Source organism: Neolamprologus brichardi, chromosome 20 (assembly GCF_056152115.1).
Source record: "Neolamprologus brichardi isolate AB-2024 chromosome 20, ASM5615211v1, whole genome shotgun sequence".
Classification (NCBI taxonomy): domain Eukaryota; kingdom Metazoa; phylum Chordata; class Actinopteri; order Cichliformes; family Cichlidae; genus Neolamprologus; species Neolamprologus brichardi.
The window spans coordinates 22,281,032-22,298,952 of NC_142123.1; the positions used below are offsets into that span (position 1 = coordinate 22,281,032).

General features: G+C 38.3%; 1 protein-coding gene across 8 annotated transcripts in view; it reads left to right on the forward strand.

The window, feature by feature from the left end:
* The first annotated feature begins 339 nt into the window (after positions 1–339).
* The window catches only part of LOC102787374 (membrane-associated guanylate kinase, WW and PDZ domain-containing protein 1-like), an 89,090-nt gene continuing 71,508 nt past the window's right edge, over positions 340–17,921 (forward strand). For 4 of the 8 annotated variants that reach the window (XM_087833730.1, XM_087833732.1, XM_087833731.1 and 1 more), the window contains exon 1: positions 343–1,255. In XM_087833730.1, the coding sequence (XP_087689856.1) occupies positions 958–1,255 (298 nt within the window). In that variant the 5' untranslated portion in view covers positions 343–957. Of the gene's footprint in view, positions 1,256–17,921 lie in introns of all 8 variants that reach the window. The other 4 variants (XM_087833733.1, XM_006796402.3, XM_087833738.1 and 1 more) reach the window with 3 other exon arrangements.

The following is a 17,921-nucleotide window of genomic DNA, read 5'->3' on the forward strand; positions in this document are numbered from 1 at the left end:
ATCTTTTTGTTGTTTGTTTGTGGTTTCCTGCTGCGATTTTATTTAACTATACGCGGATCTTTCGTGTTTCAGAACTCTTTAACAACTTAAGGCGACACCACTGAATGTAAAGTACAGTTTCTACTTGAGTTTGTACTGCACTGAAACACCAGTTAACAGCTAAGGTGTGACTGAATTTACCCGTTTATGGTTCATGATGTGTTACATAACTTCCGGTTTTGGACTTTGAACCAAGCGCTTTCGTGTTCAGAGAGAATCGGCCCCCGCTGTGTGTTTCCTTTATTTGTGAATAAAGACAACAGGCTGGATCTCGCGGGGGATTAGACGCAGAGATCGTTGTAATCCGTTTGCGGGCCGGCAGGCGGGGAGGAGCTTTAGGACCCGGTAGGTGTGGGCCGGGTAGGATTTTTCCTCGTGGAGTAGCAGCTGGACGCATGCGCCCCCCCCTTCTACTAGTTGTCGATCCCCAGCCCCAGGAGCAAATGAGATGAATTGTCGTGTTATACCTGCTTAAAGGCGCCGCTGGTTTGTGTGAAAAGCTCAACCTGCTCACGGGATAGGTGAACATAAACATTTTTATTATTAGTAGAAAGTTTAAAAAGTGCCAAATAGTTAAAGGAAGGGGGCAGAATTAAACGATGAATGAGGAGAAGAGTCTTTGAATTTAAAGCTGACAATCTGAGAGCGGATTAGATCCCACTGCGAGGAATCAGAGCGTGTGCTGTTGTGAAAGATGCGGAAACAACATCAGAAGCAACAACAATCTGGATTTTGATACACTGTGATATTTACATGCACTGGCCGGAGGATGTCTTGGCTCAGGAGAAGAGTGAAAATTCTCCAGATTGGACGCAAACACACTAAAGTTTTCTTTCTGGGACAGTTTCAGGGCTGTGAATCGGATGATTTTTGCACCGTTCCTCGGATCTAACGGGTTTGGTTTGGACCTGAATCACCATGTCAAAAGTCATTCAGAGGAAGAACCACTGGATCACCAAAGTAAACGAGTGCGCGGTCATCCGGGACGCGTACGGGGAGCTGAATGTAGAGCTGCGCGGCGGAGCTGAGAATGGAGAGTTTCCATACATCGGGCAAGTTAAAGAGGATGCTGTGCTTTATCAGGACGGCAAACTTAGCGAAGGAGAACTGCTCTTGGAAGTCGAGGGGCTGTCTGTGTCTGGATTACCTCTGTATGACATTTTTACTGTGATCAGTTGCTGCAAAGGTCCCGTAAGATTGAAAACTGTGCGCCAAGGTAAGTCAGCCATTTAAAAAAAAAGTGATGCATGTTTGCATACATGCATGCACGCGCGTGCGTATGACAGGTGCGTAGGAGAGTGCACATACAAAGCAGCTGATGAAAGCCAGTGGTGGCTGTTGTACAGCTGTGGTGCAAAAAGCTCATATACAGTAACAAAATGGGGATGTGAGTGAATTAGGGCAGAGGAGAGCTGCTGCTGCTGCTGCTGCTGCTGCTCATCCCTCCTCAGCAGCCTGGAGTCTTCACTGGATTTGACATGAAGCTGCCCTGACAGTCATCCTGCCCCCATTTGTCTAATATTGCTAAAGCCACTCTGGGTCAGACTTGGATCGTCACAGATTAGACCACCTATAATACTCCAACACTTTAAAATGTTCCTGTTTCTAGGGCTGCCACTAATTCTAAATCTTGTCTTTTTATTTGTTTATTTATTTTAGATTTTCTAAGGAATAGAACATGTGAGACAGTCCTGAGGCCTCAAAGTTAAACTTGAACTTGTTTCTTTGTTTCTTATTGGATAAGGTTATTTTGGAAGCTGCAATATTCGAGAAAAAAACCCCAAACTATTTAAAAATCAGATTTTAATGTGATATTTTTATTCCCAGTGTCTCTTTCCAAACATTCAAATTAACTGTTTAACAAAGCTTGCAGTGCCTCCTCTCTGGGGAAATCATTAACTGTGTTATATAACTGTGGGTAGTGTCAGTGTAGCATCTTTGTACTGTATGTCCATTAGTGGCTCCACAGTGAATGTTTCACCTCTGAAACTGAAGTCTCGACCTCAGGGACAAGAGCTCAGCACTAATGCCGCTCTGTGTTTGCAGAACTGGCATTTGTTTGACACATAATCAGAGCATGTTTGCATCATGGGGCATTTTTAATATCCACAGTGATCCAATAGTTTTCTAATTATTCTTAACTCCTATGGAAACACTCAACGCATAGACATAAAGGATATCTTGGCCCATCTGTCATTAGTTTCTTGCATTAGTCAGCAGATTTTCCTTGTCTCTTAATTAAAGGAGGGGGATATTCTTTGATTATCTGAGTAGCTCACAAGGCTTTCATTGTGCCTGGCAGTCCACTGGGCTCCCATGCAGAACTGGTAAGGGATAGCGATCCAAGTTGTCCCAGACCAGATGACAGGCCGTTGAGACAGATCAGATCTCTCTGCTTTTCATTCCAGAAAGCTGTGGGTCGTATTACACGAGACCACATCACCTCGGTACTGTAGGTGGAAACACAATCAGCATGTGCAAGTAGACGGCGCCCACAGGTGTGTCGCTCCCTTAGAGGAATGCACAAAAAACCCACCTGAAATAAACCTGAGCATTCCTGCAGAGAGTGTGGAATATTAAATTTGTGAGATCTCGATGCCTGACGCTTTTTAAAAAAGCTGTAGAATACTCAGCAAATAACATTTTGACATTTACTGATGTAAATGTAAAAAAAAACCCTGTTCAATAGAGGTCAGAAAGATTTTTAAAAAGGGTGATTTTTCTTGGTCTTCTTTAGTTAGTTTGTTTTTTACGAAGACGATTACTTTATTTACCCAGAACAAAGTGGTAAAACAAAGATTTTTAAAAAGGAAAAGAAGGTAGTTATCATATGTGTCTAATGACTACTGACAGTACACGCACACACAGTAAATAACTGTAAACTTTATCTTTGGATTGATAATTCTTTTTATGGTTATAAGTCAGAGAGGGTGTGCCCAGTAAATGTAAATTGTGGCTTATAAGTACAACAGGCTTCAAAGTAACCAAACTGCAAAGCGTCTAGTATCACAGCTACAGCTGCTAACTCTGCCAGATCACAATAACTTAACTCCTTTTGTATTTACAACAACTGTATCCATCTGCCTCTTTCACCTCATGTTGAATGTTTGCTCCGCACCTCTCCCCTCTGAAAACCTCCAGCTCATTCAACCCGAAATAAAAACAAAGTAAACCATAAAGGAAAACACTCCGAGGCAATTGGCCCATACTTTCCTTTTTAGCCCTTCCAGAGGGCTGTGGTTACTTCAGATGTTTTAACAACAGTGATTCTTACAAAGGTCAGGCGAATAAAATAATTTTCTGATGTGGCATAACTTTCAGGTTAAAGTCCAAAGAAGGAGTTCTTTGAGACATCTTATGACTGTGACCTACTTACGCAGCTCTTCTCTGTTATCATTGGTTGAATCCAGCTCAGTGATGAAAGGTTTTGTTGTCACTGTGTTTTGAGCTTGAATGGCTGCTACCTTGGCCAGGTCTCCCTTGTAAAGGAGATTTGCTCTCAATGGAACTTCCTGGTTAAATAGAGGCAATTATTATAATAGCCTGACATCTTTTAGTGTCTGTAAAAGCGCAACAGTTCTATATCAGGTCATTTAGTAATACTAGACTAACAAGAGTGCTAGTGAATGAAACTGTTTGGGTGTGAACAGTCTTCTCAACAGTTGAATTATTTATCTCTTAAGAGAACCACGATGTCCTCCAGCAGCCAAGAGTCTGGGGGTTTATGATCATGAGAGGGTCTGGGCCAGGTGTCAGGCTGTCTGATCTCAAGTAGCCCTTACTCCTCTTAGATCTTGTGTTGAACCTTAGCCAGACAGAGGGGAATCAGGCCAGTCTGCTAGATGCCAGGCATTCCTGGGAGGTGGAGATGAGCTCTTAATGGAACACTCTGCTTTAGAGTCACTAACAGCTACCTGTGTGTACATTTAGTATCCCATTTGGGAGCACACCTGGCTGCTTTGATTGAGTTTACTCATTTCTATATGCTAAACACATATTGTTTCCATTTTCATATTTTCTTCAGTGGCAATAAAACACTATTAAAGATATATGTTGTTCAGTTCTTTATTTAAATGTTTTTGTAATGAAATATGAGCCAATCCAGTGTTGCGTTATGCAAATTTTAGAAGTTGTGCACATCTAGATAAATAGCTTCAGGCACAATTTTTCTAGCTGGGTGCCTTTCAAACCATTGCAGCAGAAGTGGGCACAACCAAATGCTAAAAGCCAGTCAAACATCACATGGTTGAGGACATTCACTTTATTTATTCATAACATTATATACTCAGACAGTGATGAAAACTTATTTAATATAGTTCATTCTTTTTTTGTTGTTTTCTTCTTTTTTTTTTGTTACTTCCACTCGGATTTTTGATGCTCAAAAGAAAATTGCGGTTATTCAAATGCAAACTTTAGTTTGGGTCCACACAATAGTACAGAAATAGACCTGTTTACTGTCTTATATAAAAATAGTATTGGCCTCAGCACCTTATTTCCCTGTTCAAGTGCATAAGTTTGTGAGTTTCTATAAAATTCACAGCTTTTTGTACTAAGGGTTAAAAGTAGCCTGATGATGGGCGTGACCACTTTGGATGATTCGTGGTTCTGCTGGATGTCACGTCAGCTATGTTGAGTCACTGAACTCGACCTCTTGACTGTGTTGTTACAACGCATTCTCTCTCCAGACGAGTTATATACTGATGCATAGTCAGGAACCCTTTCTCACCACGGTTAAGTTACCTCCTTTCAACACGGGGAAGAAGAATAACCTACAAGTCAACATCGAGAGGCGATCATATGACCTTCAAACAGAAGACAAGAATTTGACTCCTTTTCTTTAGTCACTTACTTGCATTTTTGACTATACCTTTGCTGATCTAAACCTAACCTACCTGGTCAGATTTAGTCTTCACTATGTTAAACAAACACTGCATTAAAACTCCCATTTGCAACAAGCTTTTCTGACATTGACCGATTATGACGGTCCCAAAAAAAGCATTTTTGCTGTTTTTGCCATTTCTATTTCAGATGTTGAGGGACAACCATTGACCTTTACTGGACCTCATACTGAGGCACATGCTGATAAATGTCAGTAAAGTAGTACAGTGTGAAGCCTATGGGTCCTGCCTTTTGTATGTCATGATTTCAGAGCGGTTGGTGCCATTTGATGTGTTGTTGATGGTCCTCACATAGACAGACCAATATTTCTACGTTTACCTGGTACAATAAGTGTAATATTTTATTTATAATTAATTAATAAGCAAATGTATGTGTCTGTGCAGTCCATACAGTTTATGGATTCAACTTACCTTACTAGTATTAGCTTATGATGGAACAACCCGCCCTCTTATCCAAATAATTACTTCTAGCTCTAAAAATGAAGACTGGCTTCAAAACTGTATTCACAAACAAATGTGTGATATGGCTGCATCCATCTGTTATAAATAGTTTATATGGGAAAACAAATAGAAAGTATACTTAGCAAAACTGGATTTAATTGTAGCTTGCAGTTAAATTCTGTGTTTAAAACTGACTGGGATTTAAAGGTTACACTATCTTTTATGTGTAGTTAAAAAGGCTTACAGGCATCATGACAGTGTTTGCAGACGCAGAGCTGTTCCCTTACAGGCTTATTCCAGAATGCAAGTTCCTTGCATTTTTTAAGGACGAAGACTTTGTCAGTCTTGATTAAAAGCAACCGACTGCATGTAAGTATATCCTTGAAAGGCTTGTCAGGGGCTCTGTTCCTTCTGCTTTTTCCTTTCCTTTCCTTAATCGCCTTCTCTTTAAGAGCTCTGTTTTAGACAGCAGTGAGGCCTCTAAGATGTTTTGTGTGTTCCTGTCTTTTCACACTTATGCTTTTTTTGTGTGCACAGAATAAGATTTTGACATTATAAGAAATGTTACTGTGGATGTCTTCAAAATAAGTGTAAATATAGCTGTACTTTCTTGTGACTCATACTGTATGAGCGCATGCTTTTTTAGGGTTTATATGCTGCAGTTTTACTTGATGAATGTTAATAAAGGCAGCGCACCAGTGAAGGAACTATACAAGGAGCACATAAGCAGCTTGTGTCATTTAAGCTTGAACAAATGGCTGTGCAATTCACAGACTTTGCCTCAGGTGTTGTAACAATGAGGTTAGGATGGAGTGCAGGCCAGAAGGGTTACAAGAAAAAACCAGTGCTGTGCATGTGATGCTCTCTCAGGCAAAGACATTCATTGTTTGTACTCTGTAGCCTTGCAAAAGTGGCTTGTCGGGTGTACATTATTTTTGCATATATCAAACCTTACAAAACCTGACATACAGTGTCAGATGTATAATTCGTGCTTTGCTTATTCTTTGCTTGTGTTTTGATATTTAACTTTACAGAAGGCAATTTACTGACGTTAGTGTTATATTTTGGCATGAGGACTAATACTTATCGCACTATCAATGAATCAACCAGATATTTTCTTAAAAAATCATTTAATATATTTTAAGCTGAACTGCTGTCAGTATATTAAAGTATGGTCATGTTGTTTCACTTCATAAGTCTCAAGGCCATATCAGTAAATTTTTTGTGTTTGAAGGTGAACCTTCTCAGTGGTAAAATGTAAACTAGTGTCTGAGTATCAGTTATTTTGACAGTCCTGCTTAGTATGCTCGCATGGTACCTACAGTACTACAACAGGGGGGTCAACCAACAGGCTCACACTCCATGGTCATTACCAATAAGATTCTCATCATCCCTGTCTAGCGAGATGCAAGTGATATGCAAAGTCTTTGGCAAAGTGAGATTTGAAGTTATCATATCACTTGATATTTTATGAAGTTCTTCTCGTGGATCATTTTGAGCATGCAAGATTTATCAGCAGCAAGAATTATATGTTAATGACTTTCCAAGTTTGAGGGGAACACTATTCAGCTAATCATTAGCACCAATTATGTAGTGTGCATGAAGGTTGTGCTTTGAAAATTGAAAAGTGCTTGTAAAATGACAAATATGACCTTGAGTGTAATTTGAGTGAAGATCCATTAGGTGATTTCTGTGATCAATTTATTTTCAGTGCTTGGAATAACAGGAGCTTTTTGACATCTACAACCAGCTTTCATAAGAAAATGCTGTGTAGAAAAAAACATATCATCCAAGTGTATGGTTGATAAAGTGACAGCTTTTCAGACTGTGCAGTTCTCATCATAAAAAAATGTGCTTAATTTGTTTCCAATGACCTCAGCTTGAAAGGAATGCCGTGGTGATAAAGAAGGGTAAATTCATGTCATTAGGTTCATGAAGAGATACTCCTCCACAGCAAAGCTGTAACAAGCATGAAGAGCCTTCTGGATGTATAAAGTGCTCACTGATTTACTCTTGCTTATCATTGCACACAGAAAAAGCATTGCAGGCAGTGTGTTACTGTATGTAGATTTGCAAAATGCATTCAGCTAAATGTCTAACAAAAAAATACTCATCACTTTTCTGTTTCTTCAAACAGCAACTTCAAAGACTGAGAAATGAAGCCAATAAAATAAATAAATTAAATGGCCAATTAAAGTTGGCTATAAAAAGGGAGTCAGACGTAGTACCACAGGTTAGGTTGATTAACTCCAAAGAAAAAATCTGCAACTTTTGGAGGATTTTTAATTTAATTTGATCAAAAAAAGTTTAAAGAAAAATGGTTTGAAGTGTGGACAAATGCACAAAGAGCAAACGTCTCCAGTGTTGGTCATTTTATTTTATTTGCTGTTTAGGACTGATTAGCAGACAATACAGCCATAGATCATGAACCAAGCACACTGGCTGATAGCTTAACAATTCATTTTCTCAAAAATGTGGTCTTTTCAGACCTCAGAAAACAAGATGGTGAACTTGAATCTTCAACATGGAAATTCTCTGCACCAGTTGGTTACTCCACGATCTCTAAGCAAATCTTTTATAGACTTTTTAGTCACAATTATGCAAAAAAAGAAGACAAATTTCAGCCCAAACTAAAATGAAAAATGTTTTTGTTGCATAAATGTTTACATATAATGTCTTAGTAGTTTCGAGACAAGAAAAAATGAAACCCAGTCGTAAAATAAAGGACACGAATGATAAACACCAGTGTGAACACATGCAAATGTGCAAGTAAATTTGGAATCAGAAAAAAAAATCTAATTTTGAATATCTATTTTTAAATTGGTTTATCTATTATTGTTACTTAGAAATGACATATTTCTGAGCCCGAATGTGAAAGTTTTGCTCCATCTAATTTCAAATGATTTATATTTCAGGACCAACTGCAGACTCTATGTTTGTGGTTTATCCCCATTTAAAGGCCACGCCTGTGCTTCTTATAGTTTTACTTAATCTAAAACTGACTTTATCTTTTTTGAGATCATTATTTCACTTTCATCTGCATACAGACATGCACATTACCAGTAATACTTGATCAGTATAGGAGTTTGAACCCAGCTGAGGTTATTTATTTTTCTCTGTGTTGCTGTCTTTTTTTATCCTTTGTTACTGTGCTGTTTTTTGGAGAGCCTCTCATATGCTATTATCTATCTGAATATATATAAAATCTTATTTCACAATAACTAGTATGTGAAACCATCAAAAAACAGAGATAAATGGCAAATACGGGCCCTTTTTGGTCATGTGGCTAAATAAGCACCTGCAGACATCAACATGTAGTGTTCAGCTACAATATTTAAATAGTGTTTTCAGTGTCAGTAATTCTTTATGATACACATAAACATCTTGGAGTGCTTAGTCATTTTTTTGAGCTCCATGGAACCAGAGTATGATTCGGTCTAAGGTTGAAAGGCCTTCAGGTGTAAGCAATGTATTATATACACTAAACATGATACCAGATGCACTAAATGTGTAAAAAAAAAATTAAAAAAAGCCAAATAAACCTTGTTTGCACTGGACATTTTGCAATTTGAATCATCACTGATAAATAGAGTGGGTGTTATAAGACCTGTTTAGATAGTTTGGATTTATATTGTTTTTTCTTCCTGAGTACAGTTGGGTTGAAACAGGGAAGTGGTGCATGTATTTGGTAATATGGATACGCTCTTTTAAGTAATCTATTGTTTTTGGTTTCTACAGAAACTTTTGTTCCTTGACGTTTGCCTGTAGGGCTGTGCGTCTTCTGGGAATTTCGTGAAGAAGAGCTGTCCAAAGAATAAACTCAGCACACAAATGTCTTTGATTTGTCCTGCCATACCCTGCAAACATTATAGTGCACACAAATATTCACTTTTTCAGCCTGGTGACACAAGTAGCAAAATAAGAGGGTTTTAGACTTTGAATAGTATCACAAGAAAATACTCATTTAGGGCGAACAGCGCTGATCAACTGAGCATAGCGCTGAGCACAACCATGTGCTGCACATTAGGGGTGGGGGAAAAAATCGATACTGTGTAGTATCGTGATATTTTGTTTGCTAATAATGTATCGATACAGGGACAGCAGAAATCGATATTTTGTTACAAAAAAGGTTTTTGTGCTCTGACTTCAGAGCATGTTGATCCTTTTTCTGAGCAAGAATCCTGACATTCCTTCACTGTCCAAATGTGTTTAACTTTTTTTTGGCAGCAATAAACATGACAGTTTACTTATTTTAATTTAAGACATGTTTTATTTTAATTAAGTTTAAATCTTTTTTATTTAATGTAAAATTATATTTTGTTTTAATTTACTTTCAAATTCTTCAGTTGCTGAAGGGGCTGCATAGTTTTCATAAATTGCATAGTTCAGAATAGCTATAATTGTACCAGATGGTTGCATTCAGTTAAGTTGGACTAGACTGTAATACAAACCGTTCAGTTTGTCAACAATAAAACTGAAATGAGAGAAAGACTGAGTGTGAGACTTTGATATTAGATAAAATGAATATTGATAAAGTTTATCTTTATGTACAGAATCTGAATATCGCAAAATATTTAAAAAAAAAATCGCAATAATATTGTATCGTTTGTTAAGTATTGTGATAATATCGTATCGTGGGATGCATGGTGATTCCCACCTCTACTGCACATGTGTATGAAATAGTCCCTTGTTAGGCATCACTTCATTGAGTTAAGAACGTGACTATGACTTAGCAAACTCAGCAAACGGCTCTGAAGCTGTGAGCAGGATGGATTCAGTTTCAGTGGAGGTGCTTAGATTTATGTACTGTGTGTTTTAATAAACTGGTGCAGTAGCCAGTCAGAACAAACTATTGTACATTACTGCTGAAAGGTTTTTCCTCTCAATGCTACTGACTTAGTCTATCTTTGCTCTGAATGGCTGCTTGAAAGCAGGTGATCCAGTGAAAAAAACACACTGATGAAGTTTTTCCTCTAGATTTTCCCTTTCAGGCAGTCTCTGCACATGCAGTGGCGCTCATACACAATCCTCTACAGTCAATCAAGCACACATCTGCATGTTCACCTCAAGATATAATATTAATTGACATTTAAGCTTTGCTCCTCAATCATACATCTGGAGTGAATTAAGTACGATTAGAGCTCTTTTTTTTATACACGTGAATCACAGTTCTACTTTTAGCATGTTTCTTTGTTTTGTTGTGGTTTTTCAGGCACAGTAATTACACCTTCTATAAGAAACAAATTGCATATACTGTGTGAAGCATTCTAATTTTCTTCAAGCTCCTCTGTCATCAGCTAGGTTTCTATATCAGCTGGGGCAGAACATCATGCTGAGATGAAAATATTTCAGTAAAGCGCTCATTTGATTGTTTGTAAAATAAGATGCTGCTACAAATGTACCATTATTTTTATTATGTGAACTGAGGGAGAAGCTTTTTGTTCTGCTCCTTATCCTTTCAGTACTTCTAGTGTGTCAGTCACCAGGGACTCGGATTGCTTGTGAGTGCTTGAGAGGCTAACCCAACCTTTTAAGGTTTTTGCAGCATATAAAACAAGTTATACCATCATCTCATATCCTGGCTTTAATTTGAACATTTAATCTGAAAGGGCACATGTTCCTGTATGTAACACACATTAAGCTGTTGTTCTACAACTCATCCTCTGGCCGCCCTGCTTGTTGAAATGTAATGATTTACAGGGTTGGTGAGTTCATGCTGTAAGAGGTTAACTTGCCTTGGAAACAGATTTGGAAATTCCCTCTAATGTCTGTTTCTCTATCACAGAATCAACACCTGTTTTATCGAAACAGAGAGGCAAAAATGAAAACAGAAAGTTTGTGTTAATTGACACCAGTGCACAAACTTTTATTACAATGATATATAATTTCTGGGTAACATGTAAGTAATTTTGACATGAAATACTTTTCCTGGAACATCATCAGCAAGCTGAGCTTGTTAATTCTGCTTTGGTACACAGAGTCCAAGCTTTTGTTTGGCTTAGCAAACATTTGTGCTAACCTCAGTCTCTTAAAGTGACAATCAAAATTGCATTATCTTTTTTTTTTTAAATGACATTACCTTATTTGTATCATAAATAAAGACTTTGTGAGCACGCTGGCACCATGTGGATTTATTCTGGAGAATTTTCTTATTTGCTGTTGTTTTTGCATAATTTCTGAACAGCATCATTTCAAATAACACATATTTATATAAACAAAACAACTGGTTTCTATGGTTTTCTCTCAAATTTGTTGCGTTTAAATGTGATATAGAAATAAAATTGACACATTGACACAAGTAGGGCACCTTAGTGCTAAATTCATGTATAATATACAGTTTTAGAAATATTTGAATAAAACATATTGGCATAGTAGGGACATAGTAGTGCTTATTTTTACATTCCTAGGGCTGCTAATTCAAATAAGATGTCAGCTGCAAAACTCAATTAAAAAAAATATTTTCTCTGTAATACTGCTTTGTCCTACACAGTTGAGTTTTAATCATTATTTGAAGCTTACAGCGCACACTGGAGCACAAGACAGAAACGTAATCATTGTTTTTAGTCACGCGGGTGTTATGGCTTACAGGGATGTAAACTCAAAGGAAAGGTTTCTCTTCTCGATGTTACACCTAAACCCAACCTAATACACAATGACTGGAGTCAGTGAGCAGAGCTGACTTTGATCTTGGAAGTGCAGAGGACCCAGCCAGCTTTTCTCATGATCTTGTTCCCTGACTTTTTGCCCTGTCAGACCATTGCCCTGACAGCTTTGAACAGGTGGAGAGAAGGTTCAAACACCTTTATGAACTCTGCATCTGTGTGTGGGTCCCAGTGTTCACATTTTCCCCTCTATTCCCAGTCATATATTTGTGACTTGTAACGGGTGGGAGGACACCTTATCTACATCAAAGCTTTGCAGGAACTGGCTTCCTCCATCTGATATTCTCATTACTGTTGTGATGCTTGAAGACAGTTCCGTCTGTGGTGGTCTGAGTTAGTCACAGTAGGAAGGAAAGGAAGGCCACAACAATAAATCTGATTTGTGCTGCAGGGACACATCTTTGGTAGCTTCACAAAAGAGTGACAGAGAAATAATGAAAGAAAAAAATATGGCTGACTGCATTAGTTAGGCAAGTGCTTGCTTGGTGTTTTCTTGACATAGACATGCTTCAGAGTTGCTAATGGTCAGTCAATTCCAGGTATTACTGTTTGGTTTCATTTTAACAAAATATTAACCAGACATTCTGCTTTGTGACACGTTTTATGTGCAATCATCGTGGTCAAAGTCAGCCTGCTTCTTATCTATCTTTATTTGTTTCTGTTTGCACAGTGTTTCATTGGTCCATGTTTTGGGTCATGATCACTACAATATTCTCCCTCAGTCCTCTGGCCTGAGAGGACTGAGGGAGAATATTGTACAAATTTACTACACTCTGACGCATGCGTCCAGATATCAGACCACGTGCTGTTTTTCTTACAGCTGTTCTGAAGCACTGTATTGTAAATTTAGACTCCTTGTCAAAGTGAGTTAATTGATGGAAGCACTTTTACCGAGCTGTCATTGTCAGCTAAACTTACTTTGAACATCAGCTTGTGTAACTCACTCTGTGTCTCTTCTTTTCTTACACTGCCTTTATAAACCTGACCTGAAGCTGGCTCGAATCTTATTAAGTTTGCAGAAGAAAAATAATGTTGTACTCTTTTATGTTTACTTCTGTTCTCAATATAGAGCTTCTGTGTGAGGTTATATATGGTATCTTAGTCCGTTTAATCAGTTGAACATCACTGCAAATGCCACAGTCTGACCAAAATATCCTCAGATAACTGTTTTAAAAATGAGGAGCAGACACGGAGGGGGGATATTTTTAAAACTCTCGGCAGAAGACATTATACGATGATAAAAGCTAAATATCTGTTCCTGCTGTTCTTTTAAGATAAAACAGATCCATGACACCTTCTGGGACTGTTTGCATGCTTCTGCCTGTACAAGGGAGGGACTGACCTTGGGCTGCAGCTGTTCATCACAATTTGGCAGCATCTGGCTGTGCTCAGGGGTGAGGTGTGCCCATGGGGGAGCTGGGCATACAGAGAGTAGAAATACTTTGTTCTGAGCTGGTTGCATAGAGGATAGGACTAATTAAAGCATAATCCATGTAGCTTTCTAGATTAGAAAGATCTATTTCTGTCCTCCAATTGTACATTTGATACACTGAACATTTAGTTCTTCTGTCCTGAAGTTAGCAATTCTAGTTTTCAGTGGGTGAAACATTTCGTCACTCATCCAAGTGACTTCTTCAGTCTCAGCTGACTGCAGGTTTCCCCAATCTTATAAACATTACATTTGCACAATAAATGAAACTAGCACCACTGAATGAACAATGGGCTGGGAGGTCAGTTCCTTGATCATTAACATGGAAATTCTCATGACCATTGATCAAAGACTACTGATCAGTGGACACGAGTACCATTCACAGAGACTTGGGGAATGGCTGCAATCGTAGCATTGTAAGATGGCAAAAGATGTACCCTTAAGCCCCCTCCACGATTCAGACATGGTCTTTCCCTTTTCACGTAAATGGCCTCCCTGACTCGCTGCTCACACTGGTTGCTCTCTGTCCAGGATGTGTACATCCTCATCATTGAAAGAGTGTCACTGGCCTGTAGATGTATGGTTTAATAAGTGTATAATACTGTGGCTCTCAGTAGTGTAATGTGTAAGCAAAGGATTTTCTGTGCTGATTATTAAATCATAAAGTTTGCATGCATGACTAAATGAATGCAGGGTTTTAACCTTTCTATTTCTGCTATTACATATGTTTTTTTGCAACCCTTTTTAAAAAAATGATCAAGTGTTTGTCGTACAGGTGGATTTAAAATGGATTTTTAAGTTACTTTTGTTTAAATCGAGCTTTGCCCTACCTTTAACAATTGTTTTAATGCCATGTAACAGTTTTAGTGGAGAATAGCAAAGCTGAACTGAAGAGTTTATTTAATTCCTACGATAAAAATAGAAGCACTTGGCTGTGTCACAGTTATGATTTCAGTGATTAAAGCTCCTTCTCTGTCTGCAGTTATGACAAAAATGAAACCTGGACTTTGTCAGATAAAGCTGTCGCCTGACATTCAAACGAAAAAAACTTTGCTATCAAACTGAACACAAACAGACTTTCTTAGGTAAGTTGAAGAGGTCTGACACGTTAATATATACATTTCTTATTTTAATTTGACAAACTCAAAGACTATGTCTCTAGCGTGACTTTGCAGCAGATGAAGTTTGCACAGCTGTCATGGTGAAATAAGAATACATATATAAAATGTAACAATTTACATAGAGGATTTCCACCAGATAAGTTGTCAACTCTGAGGGTTCTTTCTTTAATTCCCTTTTAAGGCTTTTTCATCTTTTGATTTAATTGGGAACATAGTTTCATAAGCTACATTAGCAAAGTTAATAGTTGTAACTTTTGTCTATAAAAAGAAACCTCAAAGTCTTTGGAGAAGCATGGAAAAGAGGAAAGAGTTGCACAATCAAAGATGCAACTGGAAACATTGCAAATGATGAAAGCATCACTCAAAATGAAACGCTGAACAAACTGGTCAGCAATAACCGCACAGTGCAATCACACGCGACACAAAATGACAGCTTCATTATCCATATGTAGCTTGTCGTGCATGTTTTGAACAGGAAAAGCTGTTAAAAAGCCACAAGGTCTTAACTATGTTTGGCGACAATTAAAACACATCCTTCCTTGTATTATATCTTGAACACACCGCTGACTTGAATATGCCTGAGTAAGCACTGGAAATGGTCCAGTCTTATTGTCATGGCCCTTCTTGTCATATTAACGTAAAGTATGTGGGAAGAAAGGGATTACAAATTAGGTTTAAACATTCATGTGACAATAGCCTTGACTACAATACAACCACAATGGAAGGAATGACAAAAGACATCCAAGAATGTTCTTCACTATAATCTGAAAACATCTGAAAACCTATTTTAAAAAAAACAGATTCCTTCATGAATACTGCTCCTACTTTTGGTTGATATTATAAGTGTTGATATGCAGTCGCCCGTTACCAGCAGCCTCATTAAAAGAGAGCTCAATAGCACAAGTACTTGACACATTATATCACATCAAACACTGTGTCGTATTAAAGCACTTAAAGCATTCGCAGTTAAACTTAACAGAAGCAGAAGTGATTGGGAAGCAGTGCTTAATCTCATTGTAGTGATCTCAACAAACTGATGTAATATGTGGTTAAATTTCTAAATGAAAAACTTTGTGATTTTATTGTGTTTTTTTAATAGACATTTTGACCCCCCTTTCTTACTTTTAAGTCAACTTTAATCGCTTTCACATTTTGTTGTGACTATATGACTGAAAAAAGCAACAAATAGCTTTAAAAATAGCTGAAATATTAAGTTATAAAAAGAATTTCCATTGCAGAAGACTTCCCATCTTTGGGCTCACGGGTCCACATCGCCACTCGCTTGGTACAGCAGCATAATGACCCCTGCAAACGCTGCCTCTCCATTTCTTTAAAGGGCCTCTGATCCAGCCTTTTTTGTGCTGTCCAGCTGTGAATGAGAATCTGTGATTTCTTATAGTCTGAAGGTCGGGGAATTAATGGTTTGATGGTCAGTGATGTATGAAGGACTGCAGTCTACCATTATACACAGACATATATTCACTTTTAGTCTGAAGCAGTTCAGCACCGATGGTTTATGTGCTGAGCAGAAGGAGAAAACCTTACTTGACGTAGGTTCTTGTGTTGCTTAAAATGTCTTTTTTGATGGCACAGTGTGCATCGTGTGGTAAATCTTCCAATCTTTTTGTCTTCATTATTTTGTCTCTTGTTTGTAAGAGTCTTTTTTATCTTTTTGGGTTGAAGTCTGTCCATTTTTGCATGTTTTCTACACTGCGCTTACAAAACGGGACAAGCTCTTCTGTTCTCTGGACCATCTGTTAAATTGTCACCCATGGGGATGCTTAGATTTAACCAACCAATAAATCACGTTGCATCACCAAAAGCCAGAAGCGGTGCATGAGTTTGGGAAGCAGCATCCTACAACAGATCATCTGATATTTTTTTTTCTGTTTACGCTCTGCTGCACCGTTTGATTGACTGATTGTCTCTTCGAGTTCTTTTCTCTAAACATAATGTTTTCATGCTATCCCGTCTGTCTTCCCGTTGTTTTCTTGTGTCATCTTTTTAAGGAAAGAGAGATTGTGTTGTGTGTTGAGGATGATTCTCTTTGAATAGCCAGGACTGAAATGCACCTGTGAAGGTTTTCAGCATCATAATAACCACACTGGCTGCTCAGATCTAAGGACTTTAGATCTGTCTAAGGCTTTAATCTTATCTCAGCTGCTGATCCCCAGGTATCAGTCTGATGTGTGTTATCTGTGCTTGTGTGTTCATCTGTAAGTGAAACATTCTTGCTTTTTTTTTTTTGTCCCTCATCGGTCTGCAAGAAGGTTTATTGAACCCACTTTATATCCTGTAATTCCTGCTCACTTTCTGGTTGGGAGTACTGTTTTTGCAGTATATTAGCTATAGCTAATATTATAGCTAGCTATATTAGCTAAATCCTCTGACAAACTTGCACAGCTGGCATTTCTGAGATACTGCCACCTCTCAGCACAAAATCCTGGTAGCCATTGCATTACAAAGTGAGGAAATTCACATGACGGTTATAATTTAATGCATCTCCCTGTGGGTCCTCATGTTTTTCAGCTATACAGAGCCTAAGTTAGGAAGGCTATCTTTGTAAAAGTAGGGCTTCATATATGGTAAATTCATTATTACATAGTTTAACATAGCAGAGAGTTTTTTGGATGTCCCGTCTCCTCTTCTCCCCTTCGAGCGAACTTCACTGGTTTGTTTGTGTGCTGGATCAACAGCACAAGCAGTCCCTTCAATTACAGCCCTCAAGGTACAAATTAGTGGTTATTACACTGGGCGGAGAAGCTTCCCATTTTCCACTCCTTCATCTAAATACATATAAACCATAATTCAAGCCTAATGTGGTAATTTCTTGTCTTGTGTTTTATTGTGTTTCATCATATTAGCTGGCTGGTGATGAAATGTTCATCCCTCTCCAGACTGCTGCAGCAGTTGACAGGCGGGGGAATTAAAAGAGGAGGTGGGACACGTATCTCTTCCCTGTCTCATTGCCCATGGTCATTGGCTCCTGTGAAAGAGGGGACATTAATGACAGAGGGGCCCTTTGTGTGTGTCATGACCAGGCAGGCAATGACATTTAACAGAAGCAGCCAGTTAGAACTGATGGCACGCTTGCATACCGACAACTGTAGCCTGATGCTCTCTATCAGCATCAGGGAGGATTCAACTGGCCCAAAGCATCTTTTTTTTTAACATATGTTGCCCATGGGAGGAAAACAGATACAATGGTGTATTAAAATAGTTGCTTTGTGTGCATTTTTTTTTTTTTTAGAAACGTGGCACAAAGAAATGTTTTTCCTTCACATTACAAATGAACTCAAGGGATAAGAATAGAGATCCTGCCATCTGGAGT